Here is a 16,684-nt window from a genome sequence, read left to right on the forward strand (position 1 = left end):
TAGCACTAGACAGAAGAAGTAGAGAAGTTTTCTGGTGCTGAGATGGAGGGCAAGTAAAACCCAAAAGATTTAAGGTAGAATAGTGATAAAGGAAGTAGGTGTTTGTTTCTCCTGCGCTTCTTAACTGAAGATCAGACATCATGCCAGCATATTGGGGTCAAACAAAAGAAAAAATATCCCTGGAGCAGCTGCATGAGAGGCAGTTGGGACTGCTGAAGGAAGGTTGGAGAGGCTGTGTATTGAAAATAGCGGAACTGGTTGTTTATACTGCTGAGGGCAACAAAAGATGGTAGAGAAAAATTAGAAGCTTGCAACTTAATTCTTTCTTGCAGCGAGTTCACCATAGCCATGAGTGCTAGAAAGTTAGGGAGGGAGAAAAACGTGGGCTTTGACAGTGAACTTTGAACTGTAAAGGCTGTGAATGGACAGTAACAAACTTACTGAGCAGTTGGAGTGTACGTGTAACCCTGCTAGGCTCTGATTTTTTTTATAGTATCGTAATGATTTTGAGTTTTTCCGTTTTGAAGAAAGAAAGCCCTGTAACTCAAGTTATATTGATGTTTTGACTGGAGTAGAGACGCAGCATTTTTGATGTTCTGGAAGGTACTGGCTGAGAAAAGTGGAAATCCTCCACTGTGCTCGACCTGGTGATGGTCAGTAGCTTTATAAAATGATGCAGAATGAGCGGTTTTGTCGTGATTGCTGTTATATTTGGTTCAGCCGGTTCGATCATTTCCAACTCTCTGCCCTGGACACCAAGAACAGGGCAAGCCCCTCAGTCGGAGCTCTTGCACTCCTCAGTGATGGCGCTTTCCCTCGGTTCCTGCTGGGACAGGGGCCAAAGGGTCCAAAGAAACCGCCCGCGGGGCCTCACGCTCAGCGGAGGCGGCCTCAGGGACAGGGGACGGCGGGTTCCCGCGGGGCTCACGGTACCCCGAGGAAGCCGCCCGGGCCGTCCCTCGGCAGCCGCTCCTCAGGAGCCGCCGGGGCGCCGCAGCCGGGCCTCTTCGTGCGCGGCCCCTGCTGCCAGCGCCGCGGTTTCCGGAGGGGACAGCGCGCGGCTGCACCGCTGCGCTGGCCGGAGCGGGATGGCGGTGGTACCGTCCGGCAGCGCTGGGGCCCGGCCCGGGCCCAGCGGTCGCGGAGCCCGCGGGCCTCAGGCCCGAGCCCCGGGGCGGCGGCGCGGGGCGGCGGCGGCCGCAGCGCTGCACGGGCGGCTGCGCGGGAGATGCCGAAGCTGCGCGGGGAGGCCTTCTGGAGGGAGACGCTGCGGAGCGCCCATTACGTGGTGGCGCCCATGGTGGACCAGAGCGAGCTGGCCTGGAGGCTGCTGAGCCGCCGCCACGGCGCCCAGCTCTGCTACACGCCGATGCTGCACGCCCAGGTCTTCCTCAGGGACGCCAACTACCGTCGCGAGAACCTCTACGGCGAGGCCTGTCCCGAGGACCGCCCGCTCATCGTACAGGTGAGCGCGGCCCCCGCCCCGGCTGCCGGAGGAGCTGCCCCGGGCTCACCGTGACATGCTGCTCTTGGGCAACGCAGCGAACGCAAGTCAGCACTGCCAAAGGCGCCCGCGCCTGCCTTCCTGCTCGTGTTAACAAATCCAGGCGTTTTCCAAATGTGCGTGAGTTGAAGCTAGTCAGGTTCATTCAGATTTTAACGTGGTTGTGTAGGACGAAATCTCATTTCTTCACCGAAATACCCCCGAAAATACTTAGTTCACAAAGATGTGTGTTTTTCTGTTTACCTCATGTGTACGAGAGGATTTGGTGTCTTAACCACAGGGGCCTGGAGCACTGGACTTCTCACAGGGTTTCAGTCCCCTGCACTTCATTTTTAGAGAGAGATTACAACTGGTCTTGTAGAGTCGAATTGTGCCCCAGATTCGACACCACTCAGGGAGGATCACAGTTTTTTGAGTAGTTCTCTGAAACCCCAAGCTCGGTTCTTAGCTACAGAGGAAGGATGCAAGGAAGATAGGAAGGCTTAAAGAAAGCATGTTTTGCTTCTGCTTCCTGAGTACTGTGTGATGTTCAGGTACTTCACTCTGTTCCAAAGAGGAGAATGGCTTGTGGAGCTGGAGAATAATGCAGGGAAAGACAGTTGTCATGAACAGAGGAATGGCTGATTTCCAGATGTGGAACAGTTAAATGGGTGAGGACTCTTCACCCTGGAAGAGATGAGAGAAGTCAATGGAAGTATTACTGGCTTGAAGATGACACCTGGGAGACGAGTAAGTGTAGTGATAGTTATAAACTGCAGAATTCATTACTGGATTCTGAAATATTACATGAGTTTAGAAAGTAAATGAAGGAAAATAGTTGAGGGTCTTTAGGTGCAGCAAACACACCTGCTTTCAGAGTTCCTAAAGACACTTTTCAGCTTCTGTTGTTGCCTAGACATCTGTTGACCTTTATAAGAGCAGGATGAGGTGGACCTTTGATCTCAGTACAGCTTTCACAGAATGACATAATATTCTGAGTTGGCAGGGACCTACAGGGATCATCAAGGCTGTCTTTTGAGTGAATTGCAGGGATTGAACCCACAACCTTGGTGTTATTCACACCACACTCTGACCAACTGAGCTAATCTCAGGGTCTGGCGTATTATTCCTGTGTGGGAAGTTTCTTTTGCCACAGAAAAATACAAGAAATTCAAGTCATCTTAGAAAGCTGTAAGTCACAGATCTTCAGTTTAGTAAGCTGTGTGTTCCAGGGGCGACTGCCTGAAGAGGGTGACTTACTGTGAGCTTGCTGTGTTATCTTTCTTCCCACTGGCCACTATTGGACATAAAGTACAGAACTAAGCAGAGTAATCTTTGGATTGACCTAGTGCAATAATCCTTACAGATTTGGTCACAGACTCTTGGGATTAGATTAGGCAGAGGTACAGCCGAGCTCAGCCTGCTCTGTAGGCTTCGTTACAGTGTAAACATCCTCACTATGTGGCTTCAGTTGGAGGCTTTCCATTGTTTCAGTCATCTCATAGAAAGCAAGTGATTTTTTTTTTTGTTTAATTGGTGCCAGCCATAATTTATGTAGTGCTATAGGTTTAAGTAACACCTTCTGCTCAGAAGTGTTTGAGTTCAAATTTTGTTTCAGTTTTATTTAAAGATGTGATGGCATTGATTTTTGTTAGTAATGAATTTTAGAAAATCTGTTTGAAAGCACAAATGAGAAGAATAGTCTGACTCTGTCCTCTCCAACAAAGCAGTTTCAAATTAATCTATTTCTTCTTAATAATTTCATTTTTGCACTGTGCTTTAAATGTAGTGTTAATTGTATTTAAGACTGAGCATTTGACTAATAGTCCATGTGTCTGTTTCACATTCCATGCTAGTGGGAATTTGGTTTAGACGCAGTAGTGCTTATTGGTATCTACAAAGTTTGAGTTGTCTCAAGACCCAGGACACTACAGGTAACTCTTTTCCTCTGTACCACTTTGATGTAATAGAATGCTGCAGCTGTTTGTTCTACAGGGAATTTTAAGAGTTGTTCCAGCTTATTTTAGAGTACCACATGTAAAATATTCATCAAATATTTCTTTGCCTCTTGAATGCTCATTTTTCGCATTTTGTCATTTAAAGGTTGAGGATCTTTAGCTGATAAGTGTCACAGGTTTGGTCTGGGTTTTTTTTCATAGAATACCCTGAGTTGGAAGGGACCCACTAGGATTATCAAAGTCTAACTCCTGGCCCTGAACAGGACACTCCCAACAATCCCACCCTGTGCCTGAGAGCATTGTCCAAATGCTGCTTGAGCTCTGGCAGCCTTGGGGCTGTGACCACTGCCCTGGGGAGCCTGTTCAGTGCCCAACCACCCTCTGGGAGAAGAACCTTTTCCTGAGATCCAACCTAAACCTCCCTCGACACAGATCCAGCTGTTCCTTGTCACTGATCACCAGAGCAGAGATCAATGCTGTTCCTTTGCTGTCCCTCTGCTGCCCCTCGTGAGGAAGTTTTGGACTGCTGTGGAATCTCCCCTCAATCTCCTCTGGGCTGAACAAACCGAGTGATCTCAGCCACTCCTCATATGGCCCCTACAGGCCCTTCACTGTCTTCGTAGCCTCCTTTGGACTCTCTTTAATCTTGTTTATACTGTGGCACCCAAACTGCCCCCAGGACATGGCTGGCCTTCCTGGCTGCCAGGGCACTGCTGACTCATGTCTAACTGGCCACTGACCAGGATCCCCACCTCCCTTTCCTGGCACTGTTCTCCAGCATCTTGTTCCCCAGTCTGTCTGTACATGCAGCATCACCTCATCCAGGTACAAGATCTGGCACTTGTCTTTGTTAAACTTCGTATGACTGGTGATTGCCCCAGCCCTCTGATTTGTCAAGGTCTCTCTGCAGGGCTTCTCTGCCCTCGAGGGAGTCTATAGCTCCTCCCAGTTTAGTATCACTGGCAAAGTTACAAGTCATTTATGAAGATGTGGAAAAGCTCTGGGCTGAGGATGGAGCCCTGCAGAACCCCAGTAGTGACCAGTTGCCAGCCTGATGTCACCCCATTCACTGTAGCCCTTTGCACCTGACCTGTGGAGCAGTTGCTCACCTATCACATGATGTGTTTATCCAGCTGTGGGTTGTGAGAAACAGCGTCAAGTGCTTTACTGAAATCTGAAAAGAGTGTATCAAATGGCTTCCCTTGATCATTTTGAGAAATGATGTTTGCTGTTATTCACTGTGCATATTACACCTGTTTTATGTAGCCGATAGTTGCTTCATAACTACATCACAATGTGTTGTCAGTACCTGAAGAAAGCTATTGCCTGATTATTCTGCTTTTCTTTGGTTTTCACAGTTCTGTGCCAATGATCCTGAAGTGTTTGTTCAAGCAGCGCTGTTGGCTCAGGATTACTGCGATGCCATAGACCTAAATTTGGGTTGCCCCCAAATGATTGCAAAGAGAGGTATGTGCAAACCTGAACCCTGAATAAACAGAGAAATGGCATGTTCCAAATGTGAACATTGGCAGTAAAACATGAAGAGGGACAAGCCTTGGGGAGGAGCTGCAGAACTGCTGAAGTCAGACTTAGTTACACCCACTGTACCAGGTAATGCTTTGTAGTACCTAAAGCAAAATTCAGATATACTAATAATTAATTCCCATTTCTTTTAAGTGCTAGCTCCTCTGTCTAGAATATTCTTCACAAAAAGTGTTCTTAGTAAGAGCTTGATTTTTCTGATTTCACTTGCTCAAACAGCCTAATTTTGAAAAACTACCTCTGAAATTACATCATGCAGGCACTTAGCATCTGCTATTTCCTTGATACTTGCACAGAGTTTATTCACAGTAGTGCAGAAGAGGACACCTGCTGAATACCTTAGAGACACTGCATGTTTGAAAACCAAAGTCTGTGTTTGGAAATTTGGGATCAGTTAGGATGTTGAGGAAGATGTGTTCAGTAAATGCCCATTCCTCTTCTAAAATGTCTTTCAAACACTAGTAGGAAATGATCAGTGGTGTACAGAGCAAATAGATCTTTCAGTCTTACCAGCTTTTATCCTAACTGATGTTTTTTTTAAACATCTGATATAAACCCCTGAAAATTGGACTTTGAGCTGCCCATGTCAACACACCAGCCCTAGGGAGTACAAGTGAAAGCAGGGTGTGGGGATTCCTTGTTTACCCTGTAAATCTAGTGTGGCTGGGGGAACAGAATGATCCAGCTTCCAGTTGGGGCAGGACAGAGCAACTCTATTTCTGCCGATGAGGCATATGAGTATCTGGATCATTGTATGCTAGTGTTTATGAAAGCTGTGTGCTTTAGGATCTTACTCCTCTGCATAGGTCTGTCTTATGCTATTTTATCATAGGTCACTATGGAGCATTTCTACAAGAAGAGTGGGATCTTCTTCAGAGAATGAGTAAGTATTTAGAGAGAGAATCAGAAGAACACGTAATTGAGAGGAGCTTTAGGGATTTTTGGGGAAAGGAGGTTTCTTTGGGGAGGGTTCTATTTAGGTTCTGGGAGGTTTTTTGCATTTTTTTTTCTTTCTTTCTTGCTGTAATACAGTGGCGGCCTCAAGATACTTGGTGGTATCCCACTGCAAACTCATACTAGATCTGTTAAAAGACTTCAGTACTTCAAACGGATTTCAGGTGAAAGTGAGTCAATTAAGTTCCAGTCTCATAAGAGGGCTCAGTGACTCTCCAACTCTAGAAACAGTGGAACTCCCAGTGCCTTACTTTTTCACTTTGAAGTTCTCAAGTGCCAAGAGACAGGTTTCTGCTTGAAGTCACAGTTGCCCTTTTCTGATCAATTCAGTGTACTCCTTCTGTCCACAGCATAGCAAATTATGCCTTTCTTCTCCTAATTTGTGTAGGTTGTTTTCAGGCTCTCAGTAGCTATTGTGAACAGTATCATATTTTTTTAAGAAAAATGTTTGTAATTGATGTAAAAAGCAAGGTTTTGGTCACTGTGTAGAACTGAGAATGTGCCTCCACTTCCCTGGAAGCAAGTGTCTGAACCATGAAGTTAGAGAGTCTTATTTCTGTTTGCATTCTCTGTGGTCTGGGGAATCCTGAGTGGTGTTTGGCACAAAGAAACTGCCAAGAACCTGGGAAGAGAGACGATGCTTCCTTGCCCAGCATGTAATGTGGCTGTTGTGAAAAATGCAAATCAGAATAGGCTCAAGATGTGAAGAGAACCCAGGTCATCTAGTTGGGTGGGAACCCAGGCTGTCCAGTAGGAGAGTTATCTTACATTGTGGTCTTCTTTGTCCTTCCCCCAGCTGCCTTTAAAATCTTGGAGTTCTCTTTTCTGCCTGAACCTATATATACCTCGCTTGTGTGCTCCTTTGAAAGGGTGATAAGGAAGTACTTATCACTGTAGCTTGTAGGATTTGGGTTAGAAGACAGCAAATGACTTCCTACATTGTACATCCAAACTCTGGAAGAGAAGAGAATTTCAGAGATACCCTTACTCAGTGTTTTCCTATTGGGCCTCTTTTTTAGTATTTTTGTGATTCCATGCACTGTGTAAGGACTATGGGAGTTTAACATCTTCTAGATTTCACCTTGACTCCGTGATCTGCATTTACTACTTAGTTGGGTCCACAGTCTACCTCAGTTGATAAGCCTCTGCTTGCCATGGACAAGACTCTACTTGTGAGGATTATTTAAGTGATAATTTGCAGAGAAGCAAAGCACCTTTCATAGGAAAGGTAGACAAGCAAGTGTTAACATTGGAGGAGTACAGTAGCTTGTGATAGTAATAAACTTGTATCAGTAATTAAGTTTTGAGGGGATGGTCATTGAAAGTGAAGGTTTGATGTGGTGGAAACATTATGACTATTAAATGGTGACTATTTTATGCCACCTTGTAAGAATGCAGATTTTGTGCTTTATGTTTTACTGTTACTTGATTAACCTATGCAATAAAGATTGCGGAGGATGCTGCTGATTTTCTAAGCTGTGAGAACTACACAGCATGAACTTTTCAGGCTTTTTCCATACCAAGCGTGGTATCAGATCTTGAGGAGAGTAGACACTTTTCATAGCATTGTGCAGCCCACTTACCTGTCCTTTCAATCTTTCTCAGTTTTACTGGCTAACGAGAAGCTCTCTGTTCCCATCACATGCAAAATCCGCATTTTCCCAGACATTGACAAGACAGTGAAGTATGCACAGATGCTGGAGAAAGCTGGCTGCCAGGTAAGGAGGCAGCTGCTCCCTGTATTCTTGCATTGGACATGTGTTTGTGTCAAGTATCTGATGACCAGTTATTGGTGTACTGTGGAGATGAATAGGCAGAGATACTGTTTTGCAGACAGAGCAAATAGGATACAGTGAGTATGTGTTTTTGCAATGCCAGGCAGCAGGTCAGTAGCATGATACAGGAGACATGATGATTTCGGTCTGTTGTAATCTCTGCATCCTTTATTATGCTTGAGCATCTCAGTTTTCGCAGAGTGCTGCAGGAGGCAGTGTAGGACTGTAGGAAAAAAGGATATCAAAGATGACCACCACTGCTGAAGAAAGAGGCAGCCTTCTAGGATCTAACTCCAGTTAAACTGGAAGAGATGGTCTGTAGTTAGAGCCAGTAGTGACAGTATTTGGACTTTCTGCTGACGAGAAAGCTAGATCAATATATCACGAATTCCAAAGCGAATCACAAATGGAATCCACTGCAAAAGAAAATCCGTAAGTTCTCCCATGATACAGTCTTGTCATGCCATGGCATAGCAAACTGAAAGGAGCCCAAGACCATGCCATGGCAGGTGAGCTGCTGACATCTTTCTGTGATGCTAAACTCCCTGCACTGTTGAAATAGCAGTGGGAATTCAGTGCTTTCATGAAGTGTATGGGGTGAAAGGAAATTTTTGTCAGTGGATTTGTTCCAGTGTTTCATACCCGTGAAAAATAAAGGTAGTTTTGTGTTCCAGCTGCTGACTGTGCATGGCCGTACCAAGGAACAGAAAGGACCACTTGCTGGCGTGGCATCTTGGGAGCACATTCAAGCTGTCAGGTTAGTGAGCAGTACCAGTTTTATTGGATTCCTGCTAACACACTGGATTTTAAGCAGAGTGTGCAGTGGCATTGAAGAGCAAACAAATTTATGTGACAGGAGAAGAATTTGTAGGTTGATTCAAATTCTCAGTTTTATGCATCTCTTTTATTCACTGGTATAGAAAAGCTGTAAACATTCCTGTATTCGCAAATGGAAACATCCAGTGTCTCAGTGATGTGGAAGAATGTATCCGTAAGACAGGAGTACATGGCGTCATGACTGCAGGTAAAGAAAATGAACTTTTACTCCTAACAGATGAGAATACAAACTGTTTCTTATTCTCTTAGCAACCTCATATACATTTATTAAAAGCTTATGTCAGATTGACTTGGTAAACAGCTTTGATTGACAGTTGAGTGGCCATTCTCTCTCCTCTTATATTGGCCATCTCTTACCAGGACCAGGAATCACTTAAGATCTGTAAGAACTGTTATGCTGGATTTGCAGTACTGGACAGTTCAAATCTAATTACTTGGCAAAGGCATATGGGACTCCTGTTTTCCTGGAATATTTTCATGACGTTTGTTAATCAATGGAGCAGTTTTTGAATGTTCTTAGTTAACTAAGTGGGTCTGTGGATTAATATTCTGCAGATGGTTCATGTTGGGTTTGGACAAGAAAGAATTGACATAACTTCCTACAGGAAGCACTAGGATAGGCATCAGAAAGAGATTCCAATCACTCACACAGTTACAGCAATGAAGGATATTTTCTGGGGGGTTGTAGAATCTTGGTTTTAGAAAGTAGTTGTTAACAAAAGGCTTGTGAAACCAGTAGAGAAAAGCATAGTAAGAAGCTGTATCTGTAAACTTAAGCCAGACAAATGTCAATACAGACATAAGGTAAGACTGGTTGTTTAAGTATTTAACCATTGGGCAACAAAAGCAATGATCTCTCTATTTATTAAATTTTTTACTGTTTTTGTGTCTAGATGCCTTTCTAGAAACTGTGCTTTAATTAGATTGTAAGGTAAAACGTACGCAGGTATCCTTCCCAAAAAAGCCAAGGCAGTTGAAGGATTAAAAAAAAATTTCAAATGCAAGGACCACTTCTTAAGGATGCTGCACACACCAGGGCCCCTGGAAAAAAAAGGCAACGCCCTGCCTTCTTCAAGGCTTTTTGTATCTTCTTTCTCTCCTCCTCCACGCTCTCTGGCCTGAGGAGGCCTTGTACATGTCTGCAGGCATGTTATCTCTCTGCATACTAGGGAGAAAGACAGATTGCTCACAACTTCTTCTTGCAACTTTGTCTGACATGCAGAAGGAAGAAACAAAATATCTAACCCCTTTAAGAGGGCATTTTGCAGTCTTACTGAGCGGAACAAGTTCTAGCTTTCTGTTACAATTTCTTGCACAATTGCACCTGTCTCCACACAGGTATGAGCAGTTTGGCTCAATTAAGAATTGTATAGTGAAATATAGTGTCCTGAGGTGAGGCTAGAGTTTTACAGATCCTGTGTCCCTCTTGTGAGTACATGGGTGATGTGTCTGTGACCGGCTGGTAGAATTACAACAGATAGAGCTGATCAATCTGCAGATTTTGTTTTTTGTTTAAATCCTGAAATGAAAGTTTGAGTATTTCTTTTTATTCCCTAGAAGGTAATCTTCATAATCCAGCTTTGTTTGAAGGCCGAAACCCCTTGGTGTGGGAGATGGCTGAGGAGTATCTGGAGATAGTGCAGAAGTACCCTTGTCCATTGTCTTATGTTAGGGCTCATCTCTTCAAGCTCTGGCATCACACGTGAGTATCTCCAGAGAACTCTTAATGTTTTTAGGGCTCATCCTGCTTATCAAGTGTCTAGGTTTTCTGGACAAGGATTTGTTGGGCCAGAATGAGTCTTCTGCAAGGTTTTCTTTGCTGGACTTGGCTGGAGAGGATGTGGGCTGAGGCCTTTACCCATCACATCATATCTGGGAAACAGGGCATGAGGAATGAACAAGCTGCCCCAAGACAAGCTGGGGTGTGAGCTCACAGCACAGCAGCTGCCATGTGGTAATTCCCCATATGCACACATGCCCTTCATGGCAAGCATGAGTTAACTCACTCCATGTTTACTGTGACGCAAAGTGCTCTTGCATTTGTTGTGAAGCAAAAGCATGGCCATGGCCAGTTACTGAGGAGCAACTGATGCACTATATATTCATGTGAACTTATCTCAAAGTACCTTGGTTGTATTCTAAGTATTTATCTGGAAAAGAGGTATGTGTGCTTCTCTGGATTTACAGGAAAGAACATAAGCTTTTACCAAAGGCAAGTGCACTAGGAAAAATCTATAAAAAGCTTTTATAAAGATATTTTTAGTTGATCTCAGTCTAAATATGACTTGATGTTTGGGATTTGCCTCAGGCTTCAAGTTTACCAGCAGCTGCGTGAAGAATTAGCAAAAGTGAAGACGCTAGAGGGGATTGTAGATGTCAACAGAGAGCTGAAACTGCGATGCCAGGTACCAAGATGGGCCCCAGTCTCCCAGAACTGTCAGCACTTGGTGGGAATCTACCACGTGTCATGCAGTTGACACTCATTAGTCACTTTTTCTGGAACTTTGTGCCTTTACCAACCCTGATACTGGTAATCTGCTGCGGTAGCATCCCCTTAAGCCTGAACGTTACATAGGATAAAGTTGATTTAGGAGTTACAAGTATGCTTCAATTCACCTGTCTTAGTAGAGGGTTTTTTTGTTTGTAACAATTGTCAATAATTGTTAGCTTGTTTGTGATTTCCTGGAGTTTGAAGTGTTATGCCTGAGAACTCCAGGAAAAGTGACTGTTACTCTGTGCTGCAGGAAGAAATAGCTAATCAGAAAGAAGGAGAAAAGCCAAAAGAAGGGTTGCCTTTTTTCCACTGGATCTGTCAGCCATACATCAGGCCAGGGTGAGTCATCTATTCTGATACTTGGAGGTATTCATAGACCTTTCACACCCATTCTATCAGTTATCAGCCACTAATGCTGTTCTAGAAGCTTACATTCATTGAAAAACAATGAAGACTTCGAATTATTTTTATTCCGTTTCTGTTTTTTCGTGGTTATTATTTTGTTCCTGGGGATGTTGCTCATTGTTTGCATCTTCTCCTTTAGATCCTCCTCAGATTTCTCTCTCTCTCTGGAAAGTAAAAACCATGAATTCCACTGTAGCTCAAAAAGAGAACCTGATGTGCAGCAAATATGCTACCTGACAGTGCTTTATTGTTATATGCAGCAGAGATGTTGCTGGTAACTACCATGGTAGCAAAGATGGAACTAAATTGTATTGTATAAAGGATGCTTGTAGTGTATGGACACTCTTCAGATAGTTTATTCCCTTTCTGCTGAAAGCTGGGCTGAAGAAGAGAACGAGAGTGTCAAGATTATTACTTAAATAAATACTTTAATAAATGCTTAAGTTAAACCTGTGAAGGGTAGGCTAACAGGTGCCTAATTTAACTGGCCAACTTTAATTGACTCTCTAACTGATACATCTGACAGTGTGTTATTAACTGAACAAAAATTAAGTTTTTCTCTCCCACTTTTAAGGGCAATGACACTTTCTTGTAGCCATGGTAGAAAGGTTTACAGTTTACCCAGATTTCAGTAAAGCACAATAGTAGCCAGGGAACAGCTACTTCTTCCCTCCAGCCAACTTATGATGAAATTCACTATTTCAGGCCAAAGGAGAGGTGCAAGGAGAATGGAGCCAGTGGAACTGAAAAAGGTGTGCGAGGGAAGCGAACTCTGGAAGAGGAGGAAGATGGAAATTCTGAGCTTCTGTCAAAGAATAAACAAAAAAAGAAGTTAAGAAATCCAAATAAAAGTTTTGATCCGTCTTTAAAACGTAAGTTCCATGTTTTTAAATAAATGCATGGAGAGTTGCTGATATCACCTGTGACATAATTGCCACTATTTATTTTCCTTGCTTGTGAAGTTGTAGAAACTTTAAAAAGAGGGGGATTGTTGGGAAATTTCAGTAACAGGCAATGTGATTCAAATTGTGTTAATTAATAAAGAAAACAAGGATCAAAATAGCAGGTCACTGATTCACTATAAGCATCTTTTAAGATCGAAATGCTTTGCAAACTGAATTGTAGCTGTAACTAGTATTTGAAATGGAAATTTTGTTTGCATTTCAAGCAGATGACCTCCTGTCTTAAGCTTGACTTGAGGATTAGAATTTTCTATGTTAAGATTTAGCTTAGAGGCACTTAAAAATTTAAAGTATCTTTACCTTAGCACTGTTATTTGAAGTACTGTATTTTTATTTCAAAAAGAGTCTGCGGCTAGAAAAGCAACGAGCTTTGTTTGATCCTGATTTCTTTTAACTTACTTTTTCCACATAAAAATGCCATTGCTGAAATCAGCTCTCTCTCATCTTTCCAGCCAAATATGCAAAATGTGATCAATGTGGAAACCCTAAGGTAAGTTAGTACGAGTGTTCCTTAAATGGAAATTAAATGACCATGTAATGGTCAGTGGCACAAAGTCTGGACGGAGATCAGTGATACATGGTGTCCCTCCAGGGTCTGTTCTGGAGCCAGCACTGTTTAATGTCCTCACCAGGGATGTGGACAGCGGGATGGAGGGCAGCCTCAGCAGGCTTGCAGAGACATCAGGCTGAGGGTGCAGTGACACACACCTGAGGGATGGGGCCATCCAGAAGGACCTAGACAAGGTTGAGCAGTGGTCCATGGGAACCTCTGAGGTTTAACAAAGCCAAGTGCTGGTGCTGCACCTGGGTCAGGGCAGACCTCAGTATGCATCCAGATTCAGACTAGATGTAAGGAATTAATTTTTTTATGCTGAGGGTGGTGGGACACTGGCCCAGGTTGCCCAGAGAGGTTATGGATGCCCCATTCCTGGAAACGTTCAAGGTCAGGTTGGACAGGGCTCTGAGCAACCTGATCTAGTTGAAAATGTCCCTTCTTCTTGGGGGGTGTTGGACTAGATGACCTTCCAACCCAAATTATTTTATAATTCTATTCTGTCATTTGAAATCCTGAGGCAGGTCTGTGCCAGTGCCCAGTAGTGCAGGAGCATGCCAAGTCCTGCTGATATGTGGGGGCAAAAATCCATACTCAGGAAAAAACCTCTCAACTGTTAACTAAGCAATCTGGGCTTGATGGTGCTACACAAAAATCACTAATGTATATAGATTCTTTGAGATAATTTGCTTTCCTTTCCAAAAAAGTGTATTCTTACTGCTTCTGAGGATTTTTACTGCTAAGCAAGTTGAGTGAGTTAGATGAACTTCCCAAGATCTCTTGGATTTGAATCACCAAACTTCCAGTAATGACACATGTACATTTTACTGTGAAATTAAAAACAAACCCCCTCTTACTATATTTGGTGGTGATGGAGTTTTTCTGCAAAGTGAGAATTTGAATTTGCAGAGTGTGGTTTTTAGTGTACTAATACAAATACTTTAAATGTCATCACAGTACAGCCTGTAGTGAGTCAGGCAGCACCTGCAGTTCTGGTTCTTGTTGGATTTGGATCTAAGCCCTTATCAAAACAAGCATCTCTGTGCTTGTAGCAGATTAACACTGGCTTTCACCGTTAGCAATGTGAAACAAGGCAGCTGTTTTCCACGTTGTGCATTGAAACTTCAAATATTTGATATTTGCAAAGGTCTGGTTTGCTTTTATTTACCTTTGGGGAACTCCTTGACAGGGAGGTGTTACTGAGCTGAGTGAGCAGAGTGCATTTATTGCTTCTAATATACTTGTAAAGCAGCATGTAAAATGCAAGACATAATTTTCTGTTCTTGCTTAAAAATTAGCATTACACCTCGGAGGTAGGGGAGGGCCTGGAACACAATCATGTGATGTTGCTTGCTGTTGAAACAGTTACCACAGCAAAAGCAGCCAGGTGGGGCTCAATTTGGAGCTGCAGCTACTGAAGAAAATGTTTTTTTCTTGCTGTGTTCATTATTGGGCAAACATTGAGCACTGGTCTGGCCTGCTTTCAAAGCCATCCTGTTTCATAGCTAATCCTGGTGACATTGCTTGGTGTGTCAGCCAGGACTGGCGGCAGCTGGGCTTAGGCTCATTTCTGTTTTGCTCTTGCATCACTGTAATGTTGCAGGCAGCCCTTGAAATCTTATGAGTGGACCTGTTTGGGTTTTTTTTCCCCTCTAGATCATGTGTTTCTGAACTATGTCATGAAATTGGGGGGGAGGCGGGGGGAGGGAGTGGGACAGGGAGAGAGGGGGGGAAAAAGGGACTCAATCAAGGCCTCCCTAAACCTGAAGGAATTTTTAGCTGGAGTGAACAAAGCACCCCAGACACCCAACCAGCATAGCCACATCATCAGTTAGCCAGGACTCAGCTGCTGCTGTCCCCTAAGGGTCATACATTTTAATAGATACACAGATATATTTTAAGCTGCATATAGGGAAGTAATTGCTTGGTAACATGTATTTTAGGCATAGCTACAGATGGTAGCAAGTTTGTCAGGCACTATGTTTCAGGGTGTTGCAGAGAACTGCAACAAACTCACCTGCATGAAATGGGCTCATGCTTGTTACAGAGGGCTTATGGCAACTGCCTGCATGTGGTGGATAACTCGGGCTGCCCAACAGGTTACTGGGTTGCATAAGTTGAATGTGAAGCTTTTATTTGTTTATTGTTTACGTACAAACAGTTGATAACCAATATGACATCAATGGTGTAATTTCATTAGGCTGAGTTAACGCTTTTTTTCCAAAGATCTGAATGTCCAGAGCTATATTATTGCTTATTATAGTAAACAGTAATAATTTTCTTTTCACTTACACAAGCTTCTTTACACTCCCATCCCAACCCAGGGCAATAAATGTGTGTTTAACATGTGCCGAGGATGCTGTAAGAAAAAAGCATTCAAGGAGACAGCAGACTGTCCAGGTAATTGCACCTGGCCTTACCAGACACCAAGCAAACATTTCATCTCCCATGTATATTCATTACTTCAGTCTTTGGGTTATGGGTTGTGGGTGGGTGTTAAAATCTACATACATAGCTATCTAAAAGTTTATAGTATAATTTTAAAAGCCTGCTCTTCCTTTATGTATGTTACTTCTTCTGCTTTCAAAGCCTTGGGATGCAGTTTCCAGACTTTAAGGACACATTCTTTATACAGAATGAGGTGTTCCATTTACCAGTGCAGTCATCTCATTTCAGGTTGTTGGTTTGGTTTTTTCTGTCCCTTCCTTTCTTCTTCAGGTCATGGATTACTTTTTAAAACCAAGTATGAAAAATCCCTTTCATGGCAGCACAGTCAAAGAGGAATTCAAAGCCCAGAGATGAGTCAGAGAGGAGCAGCAGAGGTGGGGGAGGCTGTGGTGCTGAAAGAGGATGGTGACAGTGCAGTGTGAAGCTTTGGAAAGGAACAGTCCAAGAGCTCCTGCCAGGCCGCTGCTTCCCTGGGCCAAAGAACCATCAGCTGTGTGAACTTGTTCCACATGATTCAGTTTTGGAAAAGTTTTATTTAAGTAAAAAACTGCTTACTCAGGGAATTATCCTGCATTTGAAATAAAAAAGGATGCAATTAAAGGTCTCATGCTGTGTTTTAAAGACTGAAAATGCTGCGTTTTTGGGTGGGGGGCAACCTATATAAGCTGCTCTAACACTCTGCCCCTTCTGTGTTCATTAACTCTTCATGCCCTGTTTTTAATATTGGGAAATAAATTTATTTTAGTAGAACAGACTTCTGGCATACTAAAAATAACATCAGTGACTTCCTCACTAACAGAAAATGTGTCACATCTGTCTGTTTTAGTAGGCCACACTTTCAATGCAGAAAGGAATGCATTGGGAAATGTGAACATAAAACTGTAAGATGTTGCTATAACCACATTAACAATTACTAGTTTCTTATGGTATAATAAAACGTAAGTCTTCCATAAGCCAAAGGTTGGAGGAAGATATAATCTATTTTACCAGAAGAGGTTGCCTTAAAATTATGTGGTAAGTTGGAACTGAGTTCATGAACCTTCCCTGCTCAAATCTCATATTTAATTATATTATCATTGTTTCTCCTTCCCCCCGATAAATTCTGAGAGAAGTATGTCAAAACCAGGTTCACACATGACTTTTTTAAAGACAGGAACTTGAAACCACCTCTCCCAACATCTTGGGGAAACAGTCCACCTCTTCCCTCAGACACACATATAAAGCTGTCAGGTATTTTGAGTTTCCTGGTCTATTCCCCCTGAGAAGAAGTAAA

General features: G+C 43.2%; 1 protein-coding gene across 4 annotated transcripts; it reads left to right on the forward strand.

Moving 5' to 3' along the window:
* Nucleotides 1-1,108: 1,108 nt before the first annotated feature.
* Nucleotides 1,109-16,223, forward strand: DUS1L (dihydrouridine synthase 1 like). Of its 4 annotated transcripts, none has more exons than XM_027889757.1 (13): nt 1,109-1,465; nt 4,800-4,908; nt 5,816-5,866; nt 7,543-7,655; nt 8,387-8,469; nt 8,633-8,736; nt 10,107-10,251; nt 10,858-10,954; nt 11,294-11,382; nt 12,154-12,320; nt 12,863-12,900; nt 15,288-15,363; nt 15,682-16,223. In XM_027889757.1, exons 1-13 carry the CDS (start codon nt 1,229-1,231, stop codon nt 15,831-15,833), a joined length of 1,461 nt encoding a protein of 486 aa, XP_027745558.1. In that variant the 5' UTR covers nt 1,109-1,228; the 3' UTR covers nt 15,834-16,223. The 4 variants fall into 4 exon arrangements, with proteins under 4 accessions (XP_027745558.1, XP_027745559.1, XP_027745561.1 ...); XM_027889758.1 differs by having other exon boundaries at nt 1,187-1,465; nt 7,603-7,655; XM_027889760.1 differs by lacking the exons at nt 1,109-1,465; nt 4,800-4,908 and adding an exon at nt 4,933-5,052.
* The last annotated feature ends 461 nt before the right edge of the window (nt 16,224-16,684 follow it).

The sequence above is a fragment of the Empidonax traillii genome, unplaced genomic scaffold, assembly GCF_003031625.1.
Source record: "Empidonax traillii isolate 1590-97213 ecotype Southwest subspecies unplaced genomic scaffold, ASM303162v1 scaffold272:size679582, whole genome shotgun sequence".
Lineage (NCBI taxonomy): Eukaryota > Metazoa > Chordata > Aves > Passeriformes > Tyrannidae > Empidonax > Empidonax traillii.

Bases quoted from the DNA above. Each gene is read 5' to 3' on its own strand.
- DUS1L (XM_027889757.1), top strand. From the start codon at position 1,229: ATGCCGAAGCTGCGCGGGGAGGCCTTCTGGAGGGAGACGCTGCGGAGC. The intron at 1,466-4,799 runs GTGAGCGCGGCC...TGGTTTTCACAG, and splicing joins ACCGCCCGCTCATCGTACAG to TTCTGTGCCAATGATCCTGA. The intron at 12,901-15,287 runs GTAAGTTAGTAC...ATCCCAACCCAG, and splicing joins ATCAATGTGGAAACCCTAAG to GGCAATAAATGTGTGTTTAA.